The 22610-nt window shown below is 44.1% G+C and overlaps 1 protein-coding gene across 7 annotated transcripts in view; it reads left to right on the top strand.

Moving 5' to 3' along the window:
• The window catches only part of PRKACB (protein kinase cAMP-activated catalytic subunit beta), an 81889-nt gene that overhangs the window by 26883 nt on the left and 32396 nt on the right, over nt 1–22610 (top strand). For 2 of the 7 annotated variants that reach the window (XM_048496832.1, XM_048496831.1), the window contains exon 1: nt 6708–7032. The exons of 4 other annotated variants lie outside the window; for them this stretch is intronic. In XM_048496832.1, coding sequence (XP_048352789.1) covers nt 7026–7032 — 7 coding nt within the window. In that variant the 5' untranslated portion in view covers nt 6708–7025. Of the gene's footprint in view, nt 1–6707; nt 7033–7773; nt 7840–22610 lie in introns of those variants that run through there. One more of the 7 variants, XM_048496828.1, reaches the window with a different exon arrangement.

The raw sequence follows: 22610 nt of genomic DNA, 5'->3' as shown, positions 1-22610 counted from the left end.
TTGTTTTCTGTTCCTATGTGAACTTAACTTACTGGAAACACTTTGAATAAATTATGGGCGTAAAGCTGTGCAAGAGAGAGTTCTTAGAATCAACAGTTTATTCAGAGTGTGGTAGCAAGAGTCTTGTGATTGTCAGGAGTAATCATATATTATTGCCAGCTACAGTGACATTGATCTTTAAAGTCCCCCAAAAGCTAGGGTCCAAAGTATGTTAAGGGCTGCCTCCAGCTGTATCAACCTACCTTATTTCTGAAGGCAATGAATGCTCACTTCCTGCGGAAACTAGATATGTCAAAATGCAACATTGTTCAAAACTCATGGGAGGGCCTTTTTTGCTTCTGTGACCAGACTGTAGAACTTCTTTCGAGGAGGCAAGAATGGTGAGAAGACCCTACCGGTCTTCACAAGGAAGCTGAAGATATTTTTATTTCAGATGACTTTTGAACTAAATTTAGAGAGGTGGTCCTGGCTGAACTTTTCTATTTATTGCTGTACTTTCAAAAATGTTTGTTATAAAAAGGATTTTAAATGCTTTGTCAGCAACCCTGAGGGCCCATGGAAGCTGATAAGCAGGTTATCATAATGTAAGCACGTTATAATATAAATGCTGGGAAAAGATGCTGGCCGTTTTTCTAATGAAGCCACCTGATTTTGCAAATACATGTATCTTTTGTTTTTTATTGGAACAACCTCTTATGACCAAAAAAACATACTACATACACATTGAACCTCATCAAGTATTACACTTTTCCTGTAAGAATGAATACTGTTAACGTTGCTGAAGGACATGGGAAGGGCTTTCCAAAGTCTTAGAGCACAAAAAAAAAAGCTGCTTCTTAACATCAGATAGTATTGAAGAGTTTCTCTTCTTCAGTGTGTTGGTGTAAAGTATATTTTCTTTTTTTGATAAAATACTAGAGTGCAGAAAAGATGGCAGCTATTCATAACTGTTTGTCTTCCCTATTCCCGTGGAGACCCTATTGATCAGTAATAACATGGTTGCTTCCATTTAATTTTAGCTTGAATTTTAGAATTTAGTTCTTTGAACAAATAACTACTGAGAGTTAGTACCTTATGTGTGAAATCCATTCCCCTTATCTTTAGCTAATTGCAGCCAATTCTTAAATACTTTTGTTTGTATGCAGAGCTTAATGGGTCAGCTGTGTCCACACAGAATGGAGTCCTGACTTGTGCTCTGGAAACAGTTGTAACTGTTGCACCAGTGGTAATAGGTATAGTGGGCTAATTTGATCACCCCTATGAAGAAGTTAACTATGCATATGTTAACATAAATGAAATTTATGAATGAGTCCAATTCTACCCCCTTTGGTCCTCAAATATACGACCCAACAAATGTATATAGCATATGTTCAAGGGGAGAGATGTTTGCTGTAGAGTTGCAACTTTTTATTAGTGAAGAAGAGACTGTGTGCCTACATCTATGGCAAATCACAATTTGCCCATTAAAACACTTAAAAAAGAAATTAAATATGGTTAAAATTCCCCAAATGAAGTTGAAATATACACCTCAGGAAATGGAGGTTGGATTCTAATCTCTGTTAATGATTGATGCTTATGGCTCTCATACTGCTTCTTCATACCTCAAAGGAATGTGTTTTAAGCTTGATTTATTGAGGATTGTAGCCATTACTAGCTCATTTCGTAAGCATGTGTACAGGGATGTGATCTGAGGAGGGGTATTTGCCAGCAATTCTGATTTTTCAAGGATGATTAAGCTTTATAGTGTAAATAGCATTTGAGCATATAATGAAATGTTTGAATTAAAACTGAGAAATGTTTTGTTGATATTGTCAAACTGTGCTTTAGTTTATGCTTAAAGCTTTTATGGCAGACTTACATGACCGGTTTGACAAGGAAACGTTTGCTGCTTAAACATAGCGAAAAAGATTGTATGTTAGAAGATGTTGTTAAATAACTATTTTGCATGAAGATTGCATGTAGCATTGATACCAACATAATAGATATGTTAGGGAAAGTGAGAATCATTTGTACATTTTAAATGAAATGTAAACAGAGTGCACAGGTTCGAGGAAGCAGCTCACATATTTATATTTTAGAATCCTACTCAGTTTTAACCTTTGCAACTGAAATAAAGATGGTTAAAATTCCCGTATGATGATGTAAAACATTTTTACCTTTAAACACAAGTCAAATATTGTGTTTTGTATTCCATTGTATTTTCAGAAACAGAATTAAGAGCACACTTTACTTAAATGGGTATGAATGAGATTCCATTAATTTCTGAGAGATAGAAACCGGAAAGTGTGTAGCTTTATAACTTATCCTGTTCTGCCACCACAGATTCCAGACTTAACAATTTTAACCTTGGATACTGCTTTTTTGCTTGGTTTTGTGTTTTTCCATATTTTTTGTCTACTCAGGATGGGCACCTTTCAGCTAGGCAGAGGTCTATGCTACCATCACCACCACTTCATATGTCTTACCGTGATCTCTGTAATGTGATCCGGATTCAGTACAAGTTGTTAGAACCTTGGATGAGTATGTGAGGAGCAAGTAAGGCTGAGGGAATTCTAATAGATTCCTTTTAATATGCATCTGTTTGGCAGCTTTATTTTGCATAGACTTTTACTTCTATTATGTAGAGACTCCTGAAACACAGCTGAGACACTTTCTTTAGGTAGAGTGAGGAGGGACCAGTGTTTGCAGGAATGATTAGTTTATGTTTTGCAGGAATGATTAGTTTAGAGAAACTATTTCACAGAATTTTGTCATGGAACATAACTTTGTTTCGGTAATCATTTGAATGAATTATAAATATGCATATTGTTAAAAGAAACTCTTGTTTACTGTACTTCCTTACCTGTCTGAATCTACTGCATGTTTAACATGACTATGATAAATAATTTAAAAATATTGCACTTCATTGAAAGTATGAGTTAAAAGAGGTTCTACAAAGGAAGGATTAGTTCTAATAGGTTTTGTTCTATTAGTGAATTAAAATCTTTGTAAGGCAGAAATACTGAACCAGCTGTTACAGGACATTTCTAGGCACTGCACTTCATCAAATATTTAATGAAGTGCAGATAGAGGGTTTTGCATATAGAGGGTTTGCTACTAGAGGATATTGCTTATTATTGTACCTTATTGACTGATATATTAAACTGCATGTAGAGAACTTGTAATCTGTTAAGGATATTAGATGCTTATGACTTTGTTGCTGTTAAAAGGATAATTAGTGTATTGTATTTTAATCACTGGAGTTAAGAACCTAATGGTTCTTAAATGTGCTTCCCAAAGTGGACGTTACCACTGTGTGGGGGGGGGCAGTGTGATTACCTAGAGGGGCACTAAGAGGCAAGGGGACAGCAGTGGTATGCTGGAGGTGGGCCCCTTGAATTATTCACTTATGTACAATAGATCAAGCTATTGAACCATACTGGCAAATCTGGTGGAAATTGTCATAATTTTTTTCCTGACTTTGAAAAGCTGGTAAGACCGGATCAAGTTAATCAATTTTGTTCAATAAATTAAACTAAAAACGTTTTAATTGGATTTTGAATAGATGTGTAATTAATTGTTACTGCTTTTATGTTAATTGTTATTATCTTCCTTGTAAGTCATGTAAACCACTATTTTGAATACTGCTTTTTATAGGGTAGGGAGCACTGGGGATGGGTTTATGGAACCAAGGGGGTGGCAGACCAAAAAGATTTGGGAACCACTGGTGTAGTTGAATGTTTGCATCCCAGGAAAATTTCTTGGTGAGAATGGATGCTTTAAGTTAGTTATTCATGCCAGAGTTATTGGTGTTTGGTCAGGCTAGCTTTTAACTGTCTAAACTATTTTAAAAGCTTCAAAATGTTCTTTCTAGGTCAAGGGTTGAAAAGTTAATTCCATATCAGCTGTTACTGAAATGGCAACATTTGGAAAGGGGGAGATTTAATTTTGCGAAATTATTATTATTATTATTATTATTATTATTATTATTATTATTATTATTATTATTATTATTATACTGTTTTGCTATACTAACTTTAAGGTCAAAGTATTATAAGGTCAAAGTATTAAGTAATATGTACGTAATATGTACTAGTTAAATTTTAACTTACCTAGGAAGTTAAAAAGGCAACTGTGGGGAGAGATTGAAGGCAAATGCTTCTGGACACCAGGTGATGTCACCTTAATGTGTATGCACTGCTTTCAGAAAAAAAAATACTTTGGAGAGGATTAAAGTTCTGCCCCCCACACCATTTCCCAAAAAGAAATAAATTCTTCCATGTGCTATTAACCATGGTAGAGAAAGACAGCTTCCCATTTATGTGCAAATAAAGCATGAATTGGGTTTGAGAAAAGTGCTTGAAGGACTGATTCCGTCCTTACTGTTTTTTCAGAGTTGAGGTGGTTGGCAGCAACAGGGATAACTTTTTGGGTGGTGGTATTTTACCTGTGGAATGCCCTTTATCTTGAGGCTCATCTGGTATCTATACTACTTTCTCCTTAGGCACCAACCCAAAATATTTCTATTTACCCCAGCTTTTAATTGAGGGTTTTGAAAAAATATAAGTTTTTAGTCTGCTTTGCTTAGGCGTTGACCTGGATCATCTGAGCACACAGGCAGCAATATGGAGCAAAGCCTTTTGTTGTATATATGGTTGGGAAGTTGGTGGATTGTGAGAAGAGCAGGGCAGGATTTGGAGATATTTGCGGGGGAGGCTGAGGCATAAGATTTGGGTTTTATATTGAGCCTCGGAACCAACTGTGGGGAGAGATCACTTTTACTTCCCAGGACCTGGTACAACCCATTCTAGGCAACTTGTTAGGAGAGAATGTTCAGTCAATTCAGAATGTTGAGATGGAGTCAAATTCAGTTCAGGTATTTGGTTCCCTCCTCTACTTTTGTGCCCCAGACCCTGGCATCCAACCCCAGCACACACACCTCTGCCTCCTTTACTTTCTAAGAACTTCCCTCTATTTTCCATTCCCCTCATTTTAAAAAATATGCCCTTGCTTCACATAGAGAAACGAAAATTATTATCATGGTGCCTGTGATTGGAATTCCCCCCCGCCCCGCCCCGAGGAAGACCAACCAGTCACTCAAAACAAGCTCTTCCTTCCCCCTTTTCATTTTATTTATTATTAAATTTGTATCCTGCCCTATCACTGCAGGGCTCAATAATGTTGATATTATTTCCACCTTAGGCTGGGTGTGTTGTGGAAAGGTGTCTCTCTGGTATGTCCCAGTCAGATGTGGGGGTATTTATTTTTAACTAATTGATTTGCAATTGATGAAATGTATTTCTCCCCTCCCCAACCCTCCCTTCCCCATTATTTGTTATTTTTTCCCAGGGGGTTGACTCCCCATGCTGTTTGCACATACCTTACATTTTCTACAAGGCTTTTCAATTTCACCTTGAAGGCAGACCAAGAATCTTGTCCCTTGGCAGTTTTTTCTTTGTATGCTGTAAGCCAGAGAATCTGATGTGCACAGCCCTGTATGTAACTTTGTGTGCCTCTCCCTGAGCTATTCACCAACAAAATCGTGAGGATGGAGGTTTTTAGTTTTTAGTTTTGTATTGGAATTTTTTTTTTTTGGGGGGGGGGGGGGACAGAACTAGGTAGGCACTAGGACCCAAGTGGAGAATTCTGCAACAAAGATGGTTCATATTTGTGTTGGATTGATATACAATTCTACTTTAATCTTTCCATGTAAAATAATGTAGTAATATGCTTGCTAGATTGATGCTTAATTTGGGCTCCTTATCCCACAGGCATCAAATTTCAACTATCTAGTACACCTTCCTCACTAGCATGTGGAATCAGGATGCTAGTCTGTAAGTCTCTATCTGGTCCATCAGATTCTTGCATAGTAGCTCTCTGAAGACATAGTTCCAGAAAACAAACCATGTTTAAATTCTGTTATTAATATTAGTGATTATCTAATTTATGGTTGAAGGTGGGCCACAGAATATGTTGTGGAAGCAGGTTTGCAGTCCAGGAGATACACTTACCATGTTTGACTTACCATGTACTGACTGGACCATGATTAAAGTAGTTTCCTCATATCTGTAGCCCACTTCCAAAGTGATGAGCAGTTAGTTCAAGGCATAATTCAGAAAGCTTAAGAAATATTTTTATGTTTGGGATCCTAACCAGCATTAAGACGAACTGTGGTTAGCACTTATTGGTTAAGCGTGTGTCTATTTGGCCTGTATTTGACTTGATTATTGACAGATTATATTCAGGTGTCAGAGCAGCCATGATTTTGTGAATGGCACTGGGGAAATCACTTTCTGTTTTCCATTAATGAAGCCATATTTTACAATATTACTAATGCAAAACGCACAAAACATAAGTACATTGTTATAATTTTAATTTGCACCTTCGTTCCCACATCCCTATAAAATGGGTAGTAATGTATCATCAAATATACTAAGCATGTATATTATGTTTGTAGTGTAATTATAACGGATAAAAGTTGTCCTCTCAAATTAGTTTTTAACATTTGATACATTACAGAGTGTTTTCTAGAAAATTCCAAACTCTGTGTGTGGCAAAAAATACTGAATCAGGAAAAAAAAGCTTTCATAAAATGTGTGGAGAGATGTTGTGTACATAGATCAATTTTAAAGCTTTAGGAAAAACTGCTGATTGGGTGCGAGTCAACCGATAATTCTCCTCTAAGGTTGCTATGGAAACAAGCAGTGCTTGATATAATTGAGAACATCTTAAAACATCCTGGTGTGTGTGCATGTTTCTCTGCCATTTTGAGTTCCTTTAAATATGTATAGATAATGAAAGCTCAAAAACAAGTCATCAATGAGCATTACTATTTGGGTCCTGAATATTGATCTGCTATTCAGTGCTGGCATTTTTATTTGATAGTTTTCGTATCTCAAGCTGCCTAGTTGAAGCTCCTGGATTTGCTTGTCTTCTTGTTCTATTATCTGTGTTTATGGAGACAATGCTTCAACTCTAGAGATTAAAAAATTATTTCATTGGAGTAATATTGCTAGCAACATGTTTCCAAAAAGTAGCATTTCAACATGAATGGTAAGTTATTTTCATTATTGTTAATGTTACAGGTTTGTAATCAGGAATTTGGCTGCCTATTAGTCTTAATGATAATCTACGAAATTAGAGTCATACTGTAAATTGACAATGGGGGTTGTTATACAGATATTATGGAGTTTCCTTTTAAGTTATAGAAAATTATGATTTTAAATTATAGTAAATGACAATTTATTCTTTCAAGTGTTAGGATGCAGTGTTTCCCATCATGGCAGTTTTCAATAGAATGTATATAATACAGCTAATGCTTTCTCAGCATATTCTGTTTTGTACTCTTAAAGTCAAGTATAAATAAAAATTGCATAAATATTCTGAATTTTATTTCAGCTAGCTTCTTAGTCTCTTTCATAAGCCATGTTTTGTGACTTTCTGCAAATGGTGTTGAATCAGACATTTGCTTCATGGTGTGTGAATGGTGAATCTTAGTTTTCTGATTATAGAAGATATTCCAGAAATACTACCCCCTCCCTCTGATTTGTAGTGAAGCAGTGAAGGAAAACATCTTCTTGTTTGTGTCTGGGTGCTCATCCTTAAATTAAGTTGCTGGCATTTAGAACTGATCTGGTGAGGTAATAGGGCAGATGCTATGATCAGCTTATGAAATTGAATTGTTGTTTTTCTGTTCCAGCTTGCAAAATAAATGATCTCAAAATCGCATTTATCTTATAGGAAAACTAAGTATTTCAATAGTGTTAGAATGTAATCAAAAGAGCAAAGTTCCGTCTAGAGTTTAAGTAATTTGCATGGCGTTTTGTGACTATCCTATAAAAGGCAAGATCAGAACAAAAGGTAACAGAACTTGGATGCTTTTGGAGGGCTGTTATTTTTAATAATCATTGCTAAAATAACCTCTTGCTAATGTTCCTGTCCTATGGTTAGATCCTCACATTTATGACCTTGAAACTTCATTGCTGCAATGTTTTCCGTCTTGAAGTATGGAAGAATAGAAATATTTTTAATAAATAAATAAATCTTTCTCCTGGGGGCGAGGCTCGGGCATCCTGATTGGGTGATTCCCAACTCATTCTCAGGGAGGCAGGACGAAGTTTGATGTCACTTCCTGTAGATGGGTTGGGCACACCCCTTTGGCCCCAGTATTGTTCCTGCCTCAGGACAGGGAGGTCAGGTCTTGGAGTCTCTCCAAGCCCAACTAGGATTCTCCTACAAAACTTCGTTTCTTCCCTCTGTCTTCCCATTGTAAGTCTCTTTTCCTTGTTTGTTAGTCCACAGCCTCTCCCTTAGGAAAGGAGCAGTTTAACTGGGCCCTCTTCACAATGGCCTCTATGCGCTCCTTCTCCCCCCCCCCACCGGACACCTTTGCCAAGTCTGCGGCAGAGGGCACTAGAGCCTCCACCCGCACGGGTTCAAAGCGCGCGGATTCCGCCCGCACCACTTGCAGCCCTCCCAACACCAAAAAGGGGAAGAAAGACGCGGCAACCAAAACGGCCGCTAAAAAGGCGCCGAAAAAAGCCAAACGGAGCCAAACGGTATGCTCAGAAAGAGCGCAAGACAGCGCAGATGCGGCTCCCGCAAAGCGCTCGCGCCGCCAGGAGAACGCTGATCCTCCGCCTTCCCCCAGGAGCACCACCGTCTCTCGGGACGAGGCTGGCGCAGCTCCCATCCAACCCCCGCCCTCCACCCACCAACGACGACCAGGGCAGAGAGCCGCTCGGCTCTTCTATGGAGAGGGGAGACGGGGAAGGCTCAGGCAACGACGAGACGCTCACAGCTCTAACGCTGATACAGATGGCCTAACGGAGGGCCCAGCCACTTACCATAGGCCAGCTCGGGATGAGAGGGGAGGGGGTTCCTCTACCACCCCATCTCTCTTCGACAGGAATGCCTGGTCCACTTCTTCGGCCTCTGCAGCATTAATGAAAGCTTTTAACAAGCACATTAGGCAGGAAATGTCCTTATGGGACAAGAAAAAGAAATCCAAACGCAGGGAACGGCTACACAGATCTCATAACAGAGATAAATATAGGAGACGTAATAGATCCAGTTCTGACTCTAGATCCAACAGTCCCACTTCCTCCACTTCATACAGGGACCCCCTTAACCTGCCAGAAGAGAGTAGCAGTGATGGAGAAATAGCAGATTCTTCTGACCATTTCTCTGAGGGAGAGGATGCCAGTGTAGGAGCCCAATGAACAGTGCCAAAGATTCTTTAAACAGGAAAATCTGGCACTTTTGTTGGCGTAAAGCCATCTCGGCTTTGGAACTCCATGATACCCCAGACGCAGAAGAACCAACCACTTCTTCTGACCTAGAAAGCCCGTAAAGGGCGCCCCCAAAGGCAAAAAGAAATCTTTCCTCACATGGAGGAAACCTCGTGCTCTCCCACTCCCCGAGTATTTTGAGAGAAAATAAAGAGGGAGTGGACCCACTTAGATATCAACAAAAGCTATCCCTCACTTCTGAAGAAAATGTATGTGCTGTCGGACCATGTCCAAGCCATGATTCAAACTCCTCTAGTTGACGCCCCTGTGGTCACCCTACAATCAGGGGCCTAGTCACTAAAGACGGACAAGGCACCTTAAAAGACGCTTCTGACCGAAGGGAGACTGCCACTCAAAAGGTTACATGATAGATTAGCCCTTTCCACCAGAGTCTTGGCTTCCTCAGCCACCATGGGCAGGGCCGCCATCGTTTGGGCACGCCGCATCCTGGAGATAATTCCCGCCTAACATCAGCGGCATCAGAGAGGGCATGGAAAGGATGTTAATGGCTGTCTCATACTGGGCAGATTCTACCTTTGATGCCCTCCTGTTAGTCTCCAGAGCCCTTGCCCTAGGAGTAGTCGTTAGAAGGCAAGCCTGGCTCCGGGCATGGCAAGCAGATTTCCAATCTAAACAGGTCGTGTCCACCTATGATTATCATGGGTCACGATTATTTGGTCCAGAACTGGATGCCGTCCTGGTTGAGTCTAAAGGAAATAAGAAGTCCATGCCCAGGTATGTCAGGTCAGAACAGGGCTCTTCCTTTAAACCCTACACCATGTTCCGATCTCAGAAAACACTTTGCTAGAGCCCCTAGGGACGGAAAAAGATGGACGCCGTCCAATACCTTCCGTAGGCGAAACAACTATAATTTCAACACTAACAATTCTTCCTTTCGTAACAACAACTACAGACAGGGTAGGGGCGGTAAACCCTTCCAACCAGATCGCTCCACCAAACAGTGACTATCACGAGATCCCGGTCGGCGCCCGCCTACAACACTTCCAACAATCATGGATGGGAAATCACGTCGACCGTTGGACCTCAGAGGTAGTGTCCACCGGCTACCTAATAGAGTTCTCCCACATTCCAAATCCTCGTTTTCAAGCCTTTCCGGTCCACCGCAATCAACAAAAGAGACTCAGAACACAGCGGGCCATTCAGCACCTTCTCAAAATTCAGGCCATAGAGCCAGTACCGACTTCAGAGCGTGGATCCGGAATATACTCCCATTTCTTTACCGTGCCAAAGAGGAACGGGACTGGCGAGCCATCTTAAATCTTCGGTACGTAAACAGACACATTCGCTATGACGCTTCAAAATGGAGACCCTGAGATCCACGGTAGAGAACCTCCGGCCGGGACTTCCTCACCTCACTGGATCTCACCGGGCGTACCTCCACGTTCCCATAAATCCACGGCATCGGTCCTTTCTGAGGTTCGCAGTAGGAAAACAACATTTCCAGTACAAAGCTCTCCCCTTCGGGCTCGCCACCTCGCCCCGTGTGTTCACAAAAGTCCTCCTCGCACCCATCATGAGTCTCCGGGAGCAGACCATCCACGCCAACCCTTACCTGGACGACATTCTTGTCCGGTCAGAGTCCCACGAAAGAGCCAAGGCGGATCTGAACACCGTCATGGACTGTCTCAATGCGCATGGTTTCTTAGTAAACTTGCAGAAAAGCTCCACCATCCCCTCTACACGCATGGAACACCTCGGAGCAGTAATAGACACACGCCTGAACACCCTCTTCATCCCTCACGCCGAGGCCCTCAAGATCCAGCGTCTGACAGTGACCATCCTTTCAGCCAAAACAGTTCTTCTTCAACTAGCCAAACTGATGGGGCTCTTCATATCGATCATAGATATGTTGCAATGGGGTCGTCTTCACGCCAGAACCCTTCAGAAATTCCTACGCCCTTACCAAGGCCTCATCATGCGGAAGACCAACAAACTGCTATCGATTCCTCCAGACCTCCGGCCTTGCAGCCTAAGGTGGTGGACACACCTCAAGAACCTTCTAACAGGCAAGGTCTACCTACACGGAGACAGGCTCCAAATCTTCACGGATGCCAGCCTCAGAGGCTGGGGAGCACACCTTCAAGACAACATCGCCCAGGGCACATGGACTCCTACTCAGTCCAAACTCCCTATCAACCTGCTAGAGATGAGGGCAGCACGCTTGGCTCTCCTTCACTTCCGACCCCTCATACAGGGACGACACGTCTTACTGAGAACGGACAATGTGGCGACAAAAGCCCACATCAACAATCAGGGAGGGTCACGATCCCGCCGTCTCTACCAGGAGTCCCTCCATATCCTCAACTGGGCAGAATCCAACCTCAGCTCCCTCTCCTCAGAACACATCAAGGGGAACCTAAATGTCGAGGCCGACTGGCTGAGCAGACAGACGGTCATGGAAGCGGAGTGGATGCTACACCCCTCAATCTTCCAACTGATCGCCCAACGATTCGGTACCCCAGAGGTCGACCTGTTCGCCTCAGAAAAGAACCACCAGCTGCCAACGTTCTTCACCAGATACCACCATCACAGGGCAGCGGCGACAGACGCATTGACCTCTCCTTGGCCTCAGACTCTTCTTTATGCCTTCCCTCCCTTTCCCATCATCCCCAAACTCCTGAGAAAAATCTGGAGGGAGAAGGCAGAGGTCATACTAGTGGCTCCTTGGTGGCCAAGACGACCATGGTTTTCTTCCATTCTGCAACTCTCCAGTCAACCGCCCTTTCTACTCCCAGCACCTCCAAACATGCTGTCTCAGGGCCCGGTCTATCACCCAGACCCCAGCTGGTTTCGCTTAACCGCATGGTACTTGAACGCGCAGCTTTAAAGAAGAAAGGTTACTCCAACAAAGTAATAGACACCATAGTGGCCTCACGTCGCCCGTCCACCTTACGCATCTACGACTCCTCATGGAAAACATTCGTAACATGGGCCAAGTCCAACAATACAGACCCGGTGTCCCCCAAAGTGGCACAGGTGCTAGCCTTCCTTCAGGGGGGCTTTGAGAGGGGCCTCAGAAGCGCAACACTCAAGAGACAGGTGTCTGCCTTAGCGACGGTCTGGGACCGTCTACAAGGGGTACCGGCATCAAGACATCCGGACATAGTACGTTTTCTAAAAGGAGTTCGCCAAAAACAGCCACCAGTCCTTCACCACTTTCCATCATGGAAACTGAACTTAGTTTTGAACGCACTCACCAAACCTCCTTTTGAACCAATCCAATCGGTTCACGTCAAATGGCTCCGCATGAAATTACTTTTCTTAGTCGCCATCACCTCCGCCAGAAGAATTTCTGAACTAAGGGCCTTATCGATAAACTCTCAACTGTGTGTGTTCCACAAAAACAAGGTGGTGATGCGTCTAGACCCAACATTCATACCAAAAGTTGGCGCTCCATTCCATCTAAAACAAGAAATTGTGCTTCCCACTTTCTTCCCTTCACCAAAACACCCTAAGGAAATTCTGTGGCACACCTTAGATGTTAGGAGGGCCCTAAAAGCTTACATCATTCGCACAGAACATATTAGGAAGACAGAATCACTCCTAATTAATGTGTCCGCACCTAACCTGGGAGCACAAATGTCACACGCTGCTATCAGCACAACAATCAGATCTTGCATTGTAGAAGCATACAGATCAGTAAACATACCCATACCTCCAGGAATCACGGCACATTCCACGAGAAGCGCCGCAGCTAATGCAGCACTTAGACGGCTCATACCAGTGGAGGACATATGTAAAGCAGCTACTTGGTCCTCCATCACAACATTCATTAAACACTACAGGCTACAGTCACTAGCTGACAATGAGGCCGCTTTTGGTCACAGAGTCCTAGAGCATGTTTTTGGTGAATAGTCCCACCCTATGGGGACACTGCTCGGGGAGGTCCCAATCAGGATGCCCGAGCCTCGCCCCCAGGAGAACGGTCCACTGGTAGACTTACCCTGAGGGGGCCTTCTCCTGGCGGGCGACGAGGGCATCCTGGCCCTCCCAAAATATTCACCAATCCACATAGGACTCAACACACCATTACCTAATTTAACAGAACATCTGGACTAGACAGTCCCCAAACTGGGGTCAGTCGACCCTTCTAGTTAGAGATTCACGGATAAGTCAATTAGACTCTATGTTGTATCGTTAGACACAGTGCGTGTCAGTTCCTTCATTGTTACCCTATGTTATGGTTGTTGCTTCCTGTTATATTCACGTGTTGTACAGTTTTCTCTTTTTCTACTACTACGTTACTCCAATACTGGGGCCAAAGGGGTGTGCCCAACCCATCTACAGGAAGTGACATCAAACTTCGTCCTGCCTCCCTGAGAATGAGTTGGGAATCACCCAATCAGGATGCCCTCGTCGCCCGCCAGGAGAAGGCCCCCTCAGGGTAAGTCTACCAGTGGACCGGTCTTTTGGCAAGGCAGAACACATGAAGGAAAAAAATCTGATTTGGATATATGCCTCTTTTACTCATGGTAAAGGCATATGCATATCTAGCATAGATGTAAAGATCATACTCATAAGGTATGTAAGTTGGTAGGTTTGTCCTGCCTATTTTCCCCACAATTTTTACAAAAGACTAGATAGGAAGGAATTTGGTGTGCTTTTGGGTTTCCCCCTCAGTTCATGAACTATATTGTCCTATGTTTTCATCCTCACATTGTGCAGAGTTTGCTGGAGTGGTTAATCAGCATGTGAAGCAGGTTTTGACCTGATTGATCCAGGATGTGTATGTTCATGTACAAGAGGATGGTATACTAGATTTCTAAAAAAGCAATCAGCATCTGGGGCTGCATGCTGATGAACTTGAAGTGGATGGTGTTGTTTGGTTCCCTTAAAACTATCACCTTTTGGCAAGGGACTGTGTGAATCAAATGGTATCTTGATCAGCTGTCTACCCTGAATGATAGATGGATGAATGGATGAATGAATGGATGAATGAATGAATGAATGAATGAACGAATGAATGAATGAATGAATGAATGAATGAATACTGATCTCTTTCGAAGAACTGGGCCACAGTGCAGGGAGGCAGTGAATATTTAGCATCTGATTATCATCCACAGTCCCTTATTTCCTAGTCCTTATGTACAAAAAACTTAAACCAGCCTCTGGAGAGAATATCAAGGTGGCTCACAGTACAATCCTAAACAGGCTTATACCCTTCTGAGACCAATGGCTTTGTTTTAATGAATTTAGAAGTGTGCAACTCAGTTTAGGTTGCAGTGCCATTCATGGGGTTAATTGAAAACATATACACATACCTCCCTATCTCCTACTATTGTTGCTCCATGATGTTTCAGGGTATGTGTGATCATCCAGCCCCAATTCCCCCAGCGATGATGTTGGATCCAGATTTCCCTTACATTATTCATGTTTGGGTGCTGAAGATGCCAGCCACAGACGCAGGCGAAACGTCAGGAGAGAATGCTGCTAGAACACGGCCATACAGCCCGGAAACCACACAGCACCCAAGTGATTCCGGCCGTGAAAGCCTTCGACAATACATTATTCATGTTGTTAAAGAATTGTAGACGCATTCATGATAATTTTGTGTAGTGATAATTTTCACAGTAACTCATCTCAGATATTCATGCCCTTGGCTCACAGACTATGGTGCTGGTGTGATTATTCCAGATTTTGTTACAAAATTAAAAGAATGAAGCTTTTTATAATATTAGTCAAAGGAAAATGATGAAGGTGTTGGAGTCCAAATGCAAGAGTGTGCAATTTGGCAGTTATTTGTGTATTGTGTTTGTCCATGTGTTATAATATGATTACAAGGGCAGAAGAGTACAGTACAGTCTATTTGTATCTTTCCACATATGCTGTTATTTTGTATACATATTTTAGTGGTGTTCTGCAAGCCATACGCTCTTTAATTGTATTAAAAACAATGATTGGACACAGAAATCATTGTTCGAATTGTTCAAATTGAACATTTATAAAATCTATATGAAAAACCTAACTATTCATGTAGAAGGGAGGTGGGTGGGGGTGGGGGTGGGGGTGTGTGGGTGTGTGTGGGGGGGGCAAGAAAAACTTGGAAAATAGCAAGAAAAACCCTAAGCAAAAAAAAACCCCTATAATCTTTGCTTTCAATCCTGCAAACAGGTATTTCCTGAATGCATTTCATTGAAACTGCATAAGTGATAATTAGAAATTTCTGAGCTGTTGACCCTTGGTAACCAACCAAATTATGCCATGTTTATAAGTGCACATTTCAGTTCTCTCATCGGGATTATATTGACAACCACATCTGCATGTCGTGGGGCTGTTTAAATCTGTGTTACTGATATGTGTGGTCATTTATCTGATAGCTGTGGGAAGTCTTTCTGTTCAAAACTACTTTCACATTTACTTTTTTTTTTTGCTGGGCTTTATGTTTTGAGTTGATATCTACCTTTTTCTGAACCCCTTCCCAACTTGCATCTGTTTCCAGGTAATAAAGTTTACATATAGTGAGCATAGTCTTGTGTTTTCACATGTCTAATTGCCTTTGTCTAAAATAGTTCATTTATAAAGTTTCCCATACTTGTCCCATCAGAGCACTAGGTTATCAAATAATATAACCTATGATTTTGTTGCTGTGGTTAGCTTGGCTGTTCTGTCTAAGCATCTGTTGAATCTATTTTTACATGGATGTACATGTTTTGTGTGTCTTGTTGATTCTTAGCTGTGGAAAACCTTAGTTGTAATGAGTAGGGAGGTTAAAAGATCGACCCTGGTTAGAAAAAAGCAAATAACAAGATCTGAAAAGTGTCGAGGAAATATAAGTATAGGCGTGGATGCCACCAAGTCAAAAATCAAAAGCCGATAGCTCCATAGTGTTTGTATATAAACTAGACACATTGTTCTTGGCTGATTAGAAATGACCCCTGTTGAGATCGAACTGATTCTAGTTTAGTTCTTAGTCTTGTTTCTGTGACTTTCTCATAATTCAAGCCTTTTACCTCCATAGTTACTTTTGAAATACATGGGAAATCAGCCTATTTATGATAACGTGATAGATTTTTTTCTCCAAAAACCTCTTTTTGGGTCTTGTAAAAATTGATGGATGTATGGATGTCTGACAATTGCTGTTGTTCCTAAACTACAATGTATTGTCATAATCCCATAATCAAATTCCTCCTTGCTACTGAAAAACTTTCCAGAAACTAACCAGGCCATTTCTGCATTTGGTTTTTCCCTCTTTCAGCAATTTCTCTCCTTTAGAGCTTTGTATCCATGGTCTGTTAAATCACTGGAATACTTGAAGTAGTAAATTTCCCTGAATTTAAAAAAGAATCTGAGCCTTAAATAGAAAACAGTTTCTATTGCTGCACTTCATGCACAATTGTGTATCAAAAAACTTTGTGTTCTAGAACCACAACTGACTGAAGCACTCAGGTATGTGTTCAGTGTGCCTACATATTGTGAAGCATCCTTCATTCCCTGGAAATAGAAAAAGTTCACAGTGTTTGAGATTTAAGGCTTGGTTGGTTATGACATCACCCTCGTGCAAAGGTGGGCTACTCCAAAAACTAATGGATTACATTGACTTCCAGAATGCTCTTAGGGATTTCAATTGCTTTCTATAGAGATTCTTCAGATGTTCTTTAAAGGGCCTGGGTAGCAAGCTCTTGGATACAATTCCAAGGAAGGAACTCCTCCAGGTTCCTCTGGGAAACCTTAGGACTCTGGATTATTTAGGACATTGGACATGAGTCCCCATTGTGATGCAGTAACTAAAAAGGCAAACATGATTTCGGGCTGTATCAATAGACTATAGTGTCCAGATCATATGGAGTGATGGTATTGCTTTATTCTCTTGGAGGCGGAGACCTTCTCGGTGGGTGATTTCCACCCCCTCTCAGGGAGGCAGGATCAAAAAACGTCACTTCCTGTTCAGGCTAGGACTCCAATTATCTCCAGTTCTGTTTCCTACCTGATCAGGGAGTGCACGGGTCCTTTGGACTCCTTAGCTTTCTACCAAAAAATTCTTTCTCCTTTCTTCTTTTGTGAGTTTTTTCTTTCCCTTCGTTAGCCTTGTATTCCTGTTACCGTGTGTGCATGTGTGGATGCTTGTTGAGTTTCTTTCTTCCCCCGCTACTCGCTTCTCGCCAATTCTCTGTTCCCGCCAAAAAGGGCGGATTAAGACTTCTCCCCTCCTAGGGAGGCCTTCCATGGGGGAGCCGCAGAAACCATGAGGGGTCCTTCCTAGAGGAAGCGGTTCCCCCCAGCTGCCATGCCTCCTCCTCCGGAGCTCCAGCCGCAGTCAGCAAGACTGCCCAGAGGCAGCCAATGGCTCGGTGCGCCGCATCGGCTCAGCAGCCGGCAGAAAAGCGCGCAGGCGCGTACATCCAGCCAGAGTCTCCCGCGAAGCAGGGAAGGCTAGTGCCCCCACATGCACTGCCAGAAGACTCTTATGCGAGCTCAGAGGGACTCTCTTCAGTGGATCGCCTAGCAGGGAACCTTCGGAGCAGCAGTCCTGACGCACGTTCATCCTCCTCTTCACGCAGGCAAGTCCATTCAGGCGAAGGGGGAGGGAATTCCCCCAATTCAGAGAGACAACTGACCCGTCCTTCTTCTGCTAGGAAAAGGCAGTTCTTCCCTCCCCTGAAATTCCAGCATCCCAAGTGCTGCCTCCAGGACAGGGGACCCAGGATACTGGTAGTCCACCTCCCTCTAATGCACCAACTCTGTCTGCTCCACTCCAAGGGCATACTAGGGGTTACCTAGGTCCCCGGAGCATGCTCTCCCTCACTCCTCAGCTGGAAGAGAAGACAGCCTAACGGAAGGGCTGGACCCCCATTTCTTAGAGTGCCTCCTAGCATGAAGGGGATCCAGGGTTACTGGTAGTCCACCTTCCTCTAGTGCACCTACTCTGCCTGTTCTGCTGCAAGGGCACACTAGGGGTTACCTAGGTCCCCGGAGCTTGGCTTCCTCACTCCTCTGCAGGAGGCAAAGACAGCCACACAAGGGTCGAATCCCACTTCCTTAGTGCGCCTTCCTGATATGACGAATCCATGACCTCCTCCTCTCATCAGCCCTTAGGAGTGTTCAACTAAGAGGACCTGGAACTCCCCTTCGCCAAAATTGTGGCAGCTCTGTGGTCACAGGAGTCCAAGACTCCTCTATCCTCCGGCAGAGGTGCGGCACCTGACACCTTAGGGTGTTCTAAGGCAGCAAGACCTCCTTTCCACAGGATGAGCCTTCCAAACCCACTTGCTCTTGCCAGAATACCTTATTAAGAGGTTTAGGAAGGAATGGGAGACTCCGGCCTCCAACAATGCCTCTGGTCTAATGCACGGAAGCATTATGTGGTGCCCAAGTTATGGAAGAGCTCCTCAAGTCACATTAGTAAACACCTCCGTTCAATCCTCAGGATTGTCTCCCAAGGACGGGGAGGGTAACCTCAAGGATCCCTTCTACAAAGATCTGAGGCCGCGCTCAGGCGCTTCCATTAGTCCTCACTTTGGTCATAAAGACCACCGATCCTACCTCCACTGTAGACATAGCCAAAGAAGGAGCCACGTGGCATAGGGTTAAGTGCTTGCACTGCCCTCACAAGGTCTGAAGCTCATGCCTGCTGTGGGTCAGATATCCTGGCAGCTGGCTCATGGCCAACCCAGCTACCCATCCATTCTCCTAGTGGGCTAGACCGCATCATGGGAATTCTACCCCCCGAAGCCCAGGCATCAGGGGCGGTCTGGAAATCGCTAGAATAGCAGATTTTCATAGCGGATCTCATGGCCTCCACCGTGGTTGCACGGAGAATTGCCCGACTGAGGGCCTGGTGGGCGGACAATCAGTCCTATCTATGGTGACTGCCTAATCTTCCAGGGGGGTAGGCCGTTTGGAAAAGACCTTGTCGACACCTTAGTGGAAAACAAGACCGTACAAGGCCTGTCCCCTAATCTGTTCATCCACAGAGCTCCCCCTCCTGGCCCAGATCTAATCTGCACCCAGAGGTAATAACCGTCCCACCAGGGAATACAGAAACACGAATTGGGAACCTAGTGGTTCCTTCGCAGGAGGGATGAGTTCCGCTCCCAACACTGTATTGACAGGGCTCCTAGGATGGAAGTCCCGGTAGCAGCTCGCTCTATCCACTTCGGGCTCAGTGGAGAGGAGACCACATTGTTGTGTGGTCCCAGGAGGAAGTGGCATTAGACTGCAATATAGAATTTCATCACCTTCCTCCTTCCAAATTCTTCCTCTCTTCAATCAGTTCCAGATCAGAGTAGGTGGTCAGTTCTCGTGCCGTCGATTGTCTCCTGGCCACACAGGCCATAGAACTGGCACCGTTATCAGGGTAGGCCTCTGGCCAATTCTCACACTCTCATGGTGTTGAAGGAGAACAGAGACTGGAGAGCGTTCCTCAATCGTAGTATCAAGCCAAGTACATCCACCTGAAGAGTTTAAGATGGAATCCCTGAGGCTCATCACCAAAACTTCTTGCCCAAGAGACATCCTCACTCCACTGGACCGCATGGAGGCTTATCTACATATATCTAATCGTCACTCACACAGTCCGAGGGCATTTTCGACATCTGTTCCTAGGTCCCATTATACTCCTGCACCAACAGGGAGCACACATACAGCTCTATTGGGCGACCTACTATAAGATTCAAATCTGTATCAGCAGCACTTCAGGACCTACGTCGGACCATGCAGGTCCTAAAAGACCATGGTTCCTCGTGATTTGGGGAAAGATCCATCTGCAACCTGCTCAACAGTTCATTCACCTAAGGGTAATGATCGACTCAGTCAAGAACACCTATTTGTGCCAGAGGTCAAGACCCAGAGGGTCATCACGATGGTGCCCACGGTGATAAAATCCAAGTGCAGCTCTTACCCCTCCTCTTCCTGACCAATCTTCTAGAAGTCATGACAGTCTCCTTTGACATGAGACAAGGGAACAGATTTCATCCCAGAGGACGGCAGTTCTTCCGCCAACCTCACCAGTGGGGATCCTTCAGAAACTGGACAAATCCCTCAACATTCCTCAGTCTCTCAAACAGAGCTCCGATGGAGGTAATGCAGGACCGCCTTGTCACTGGGCAGGGTCTTGCCAACAAGTCCTATGGGCAGGGCTTCATAGACTTGAGCCTTCAGGGCTGGGGAGCCACATTGGTGGAGGTACTCACACTGGGCAGGTGGTCCAAACCAACCTCCTCTCCGTCCATCAACGTACTTGAGATACGAGCTGTCTTTATGCCCCTACAACATCCAACAGAAGGTGAATGGCAAACAGGTGCTTGTTTGAACTGACATTGCAGTGAGCGAGATCTACCTGAACCATCAAGGGAGGTCACCTTCAGCTGGCCTCCACTAGGAAGCAAGTTCTTAACTGGGCAGAGGGGAACGTCCTGAGCATCCAGGCCAAACACTTAAAGGGAAACTCAACCTGAGCGCCGACTGGCTGTGTCAGCAACCTTTTTTCTCAGCAGTGTAAAAAATTCAACAGGTCAGTGTTACTTCAGTTCATCTCTCACTTCGGCAACCCAATGGTGGACCTCCTTGCCACAGCAGGGAGCGTGCAAACCCTGACCTTCCTCTTGAGACTCATCCATCCTCAGGCACAGGAAGTAGATGCTTAGATTGCCCGTGGCCTCAATACCTTCTCTACACATTACCTCCAACGCCGGTAATACCAAGACTGCTAAGACACATACGGGCCTAAAAGGAAGAGGTCATACTAGTCGCCACATACTGGCCCAGGAGAACGTGGTTCTCTACAATAATGGAGATGGCAGTATCCCCTTCATCCCATTTTCCAGGGCCTTTGGTCCCAGAGTCCTCTTCGTTATCCCGACACATAATGACCGTGTCTGACCAACTGGTCGTTGAGCGCGGAACATCAAGACGCAAGGTTCCTCCGAGGACGTCATGGATACCATGCTGGTCTCCGGCAGACCTTCCACTGTAAGGTTATATAATTCCACATAGAGGTCATTCTTGATCCGGTCCAGGGGACAACTGCGGGATCCAAGTAATCTCATTGATCTCAGTCCTAGAATTTCTGCAGGATGGATTCTGAATGGGTCTCAGGAGCACCATTCTCAGACGCTAGGTAGCAGCATTGTCCACAGTTCGTTCCCAGTTCCAAGGTTCTTAGTTTAACACAACACCCAGTGATGTTATGGTTTCCTAAGGGGATTCAACAACTACAACACTCTGTGAACCACAGGTCCCCACCTTGGTGCCTTCACATGGTTCTTATGGCTCTCACCAATTTTCCCTTCTAATAGGTCCAATCCATTCACGTGCACTGTTTCCGCATGTAAACGATATTCCTGGTGGCAATTACATTGGCCACAGAGCCTCGGAACTCAGATCCTGGTCAGCCAGCCCAAACCTTGCGTACTCCATCAAGATAGAGTAGTATAATCGCCAGATCCTACCTCAAACCTTAGGCCGATTCTACCTTCCACCTTCAGCGGAACAACGTCTCTTCTCCTAAGTTGGGACAACTTCTGCCCATGGCAGTCTCTAGCTCCACCATCAGCTGGATATAATGGGAGCACATAAGTCCTCAACGTACCAGTTCCCGGGGACATCACGGCCCACTCCAATAGGAGTGCAGCGACCAATGCAACCTTGCGCAACAAGGCTACTCTAGAGTGACTATGTAGAGCTGTCATATGGGCCAGTTCCACGCCTTTGGTGAGGTATTACAGACTGCAGTCATGTGGAGCAGCCGAGACCGTTTTCGGTCATAGAGTTCTCGAGTACATAATGGAGGCTTAGTGATAGCCCACCCGATTGGGGACACTACTTGGGGAGGTCCCACCAAGAAGGTCTCCGCCTCCAAGAGAATGGACCATTGGTACTCACCCTGAAGGGGCCTTCTCTTGTAGGCAGGAGACCTTCTCGTCCCTCCCATGGCATCGCTAGCACCCGGAATGTTCTAAGGTTGGTCCTGGTTAGGGAAACAATCTTCCTCTAAAGTTCCAATCCCTCTGTAGGTCCTTAAACCTGTCTGCTCCATGTTGATGGATGTTTTGTTACTGTTCTTCCTGTTCTATTTCTGTTTATAATCATCTTTACCACTGCTCAGTTAGGAGTGAACTGGAGATAATTGGAGTCCTAGCCTGAACAGGAAGTGACGTTTTTGATCCTGCCTCCCTGAGAGGGGGTGGAAATCACCCACCGAGAAGGTCTCCTGCCTACAAGAGAAGGCCCCTTCGGGGTGAATACCAATGGTTCATTCTGCTGTGGTTAGACCTCACCTAGAGTACTGTGTTCAGTTTTGGGTACCACAGTTTAAGAAGGATTTAGACAAGCTGAAATGTGCCCAGAGGAGGGCAACAAAGATGGTGAGAGGACTGGAGACCA

Source organism: Sphaerodactylus townsendi, linkage group LG05 (assembly GCF_021028975.2).
Source record: "Sphaerodactylus townsendi isolate TG3544 linkage group LG05, MPM_Stown_v2.3, whole genome shotgun sequence".
Classification (NCBI taxonomy): domain Eukaryota; kingdom Metazoa; phylum Chordata; class Lepidosauria; order Squamata; family Sphaerodactylidae; genus Sphaerodactylus; species Sphaerodactylus townsendi.
The sequence above is the reverse complement of the archived record's forward strand: the minus strand, read 5'-3'. Positions and strand labels throughout refer to the sequence as shown.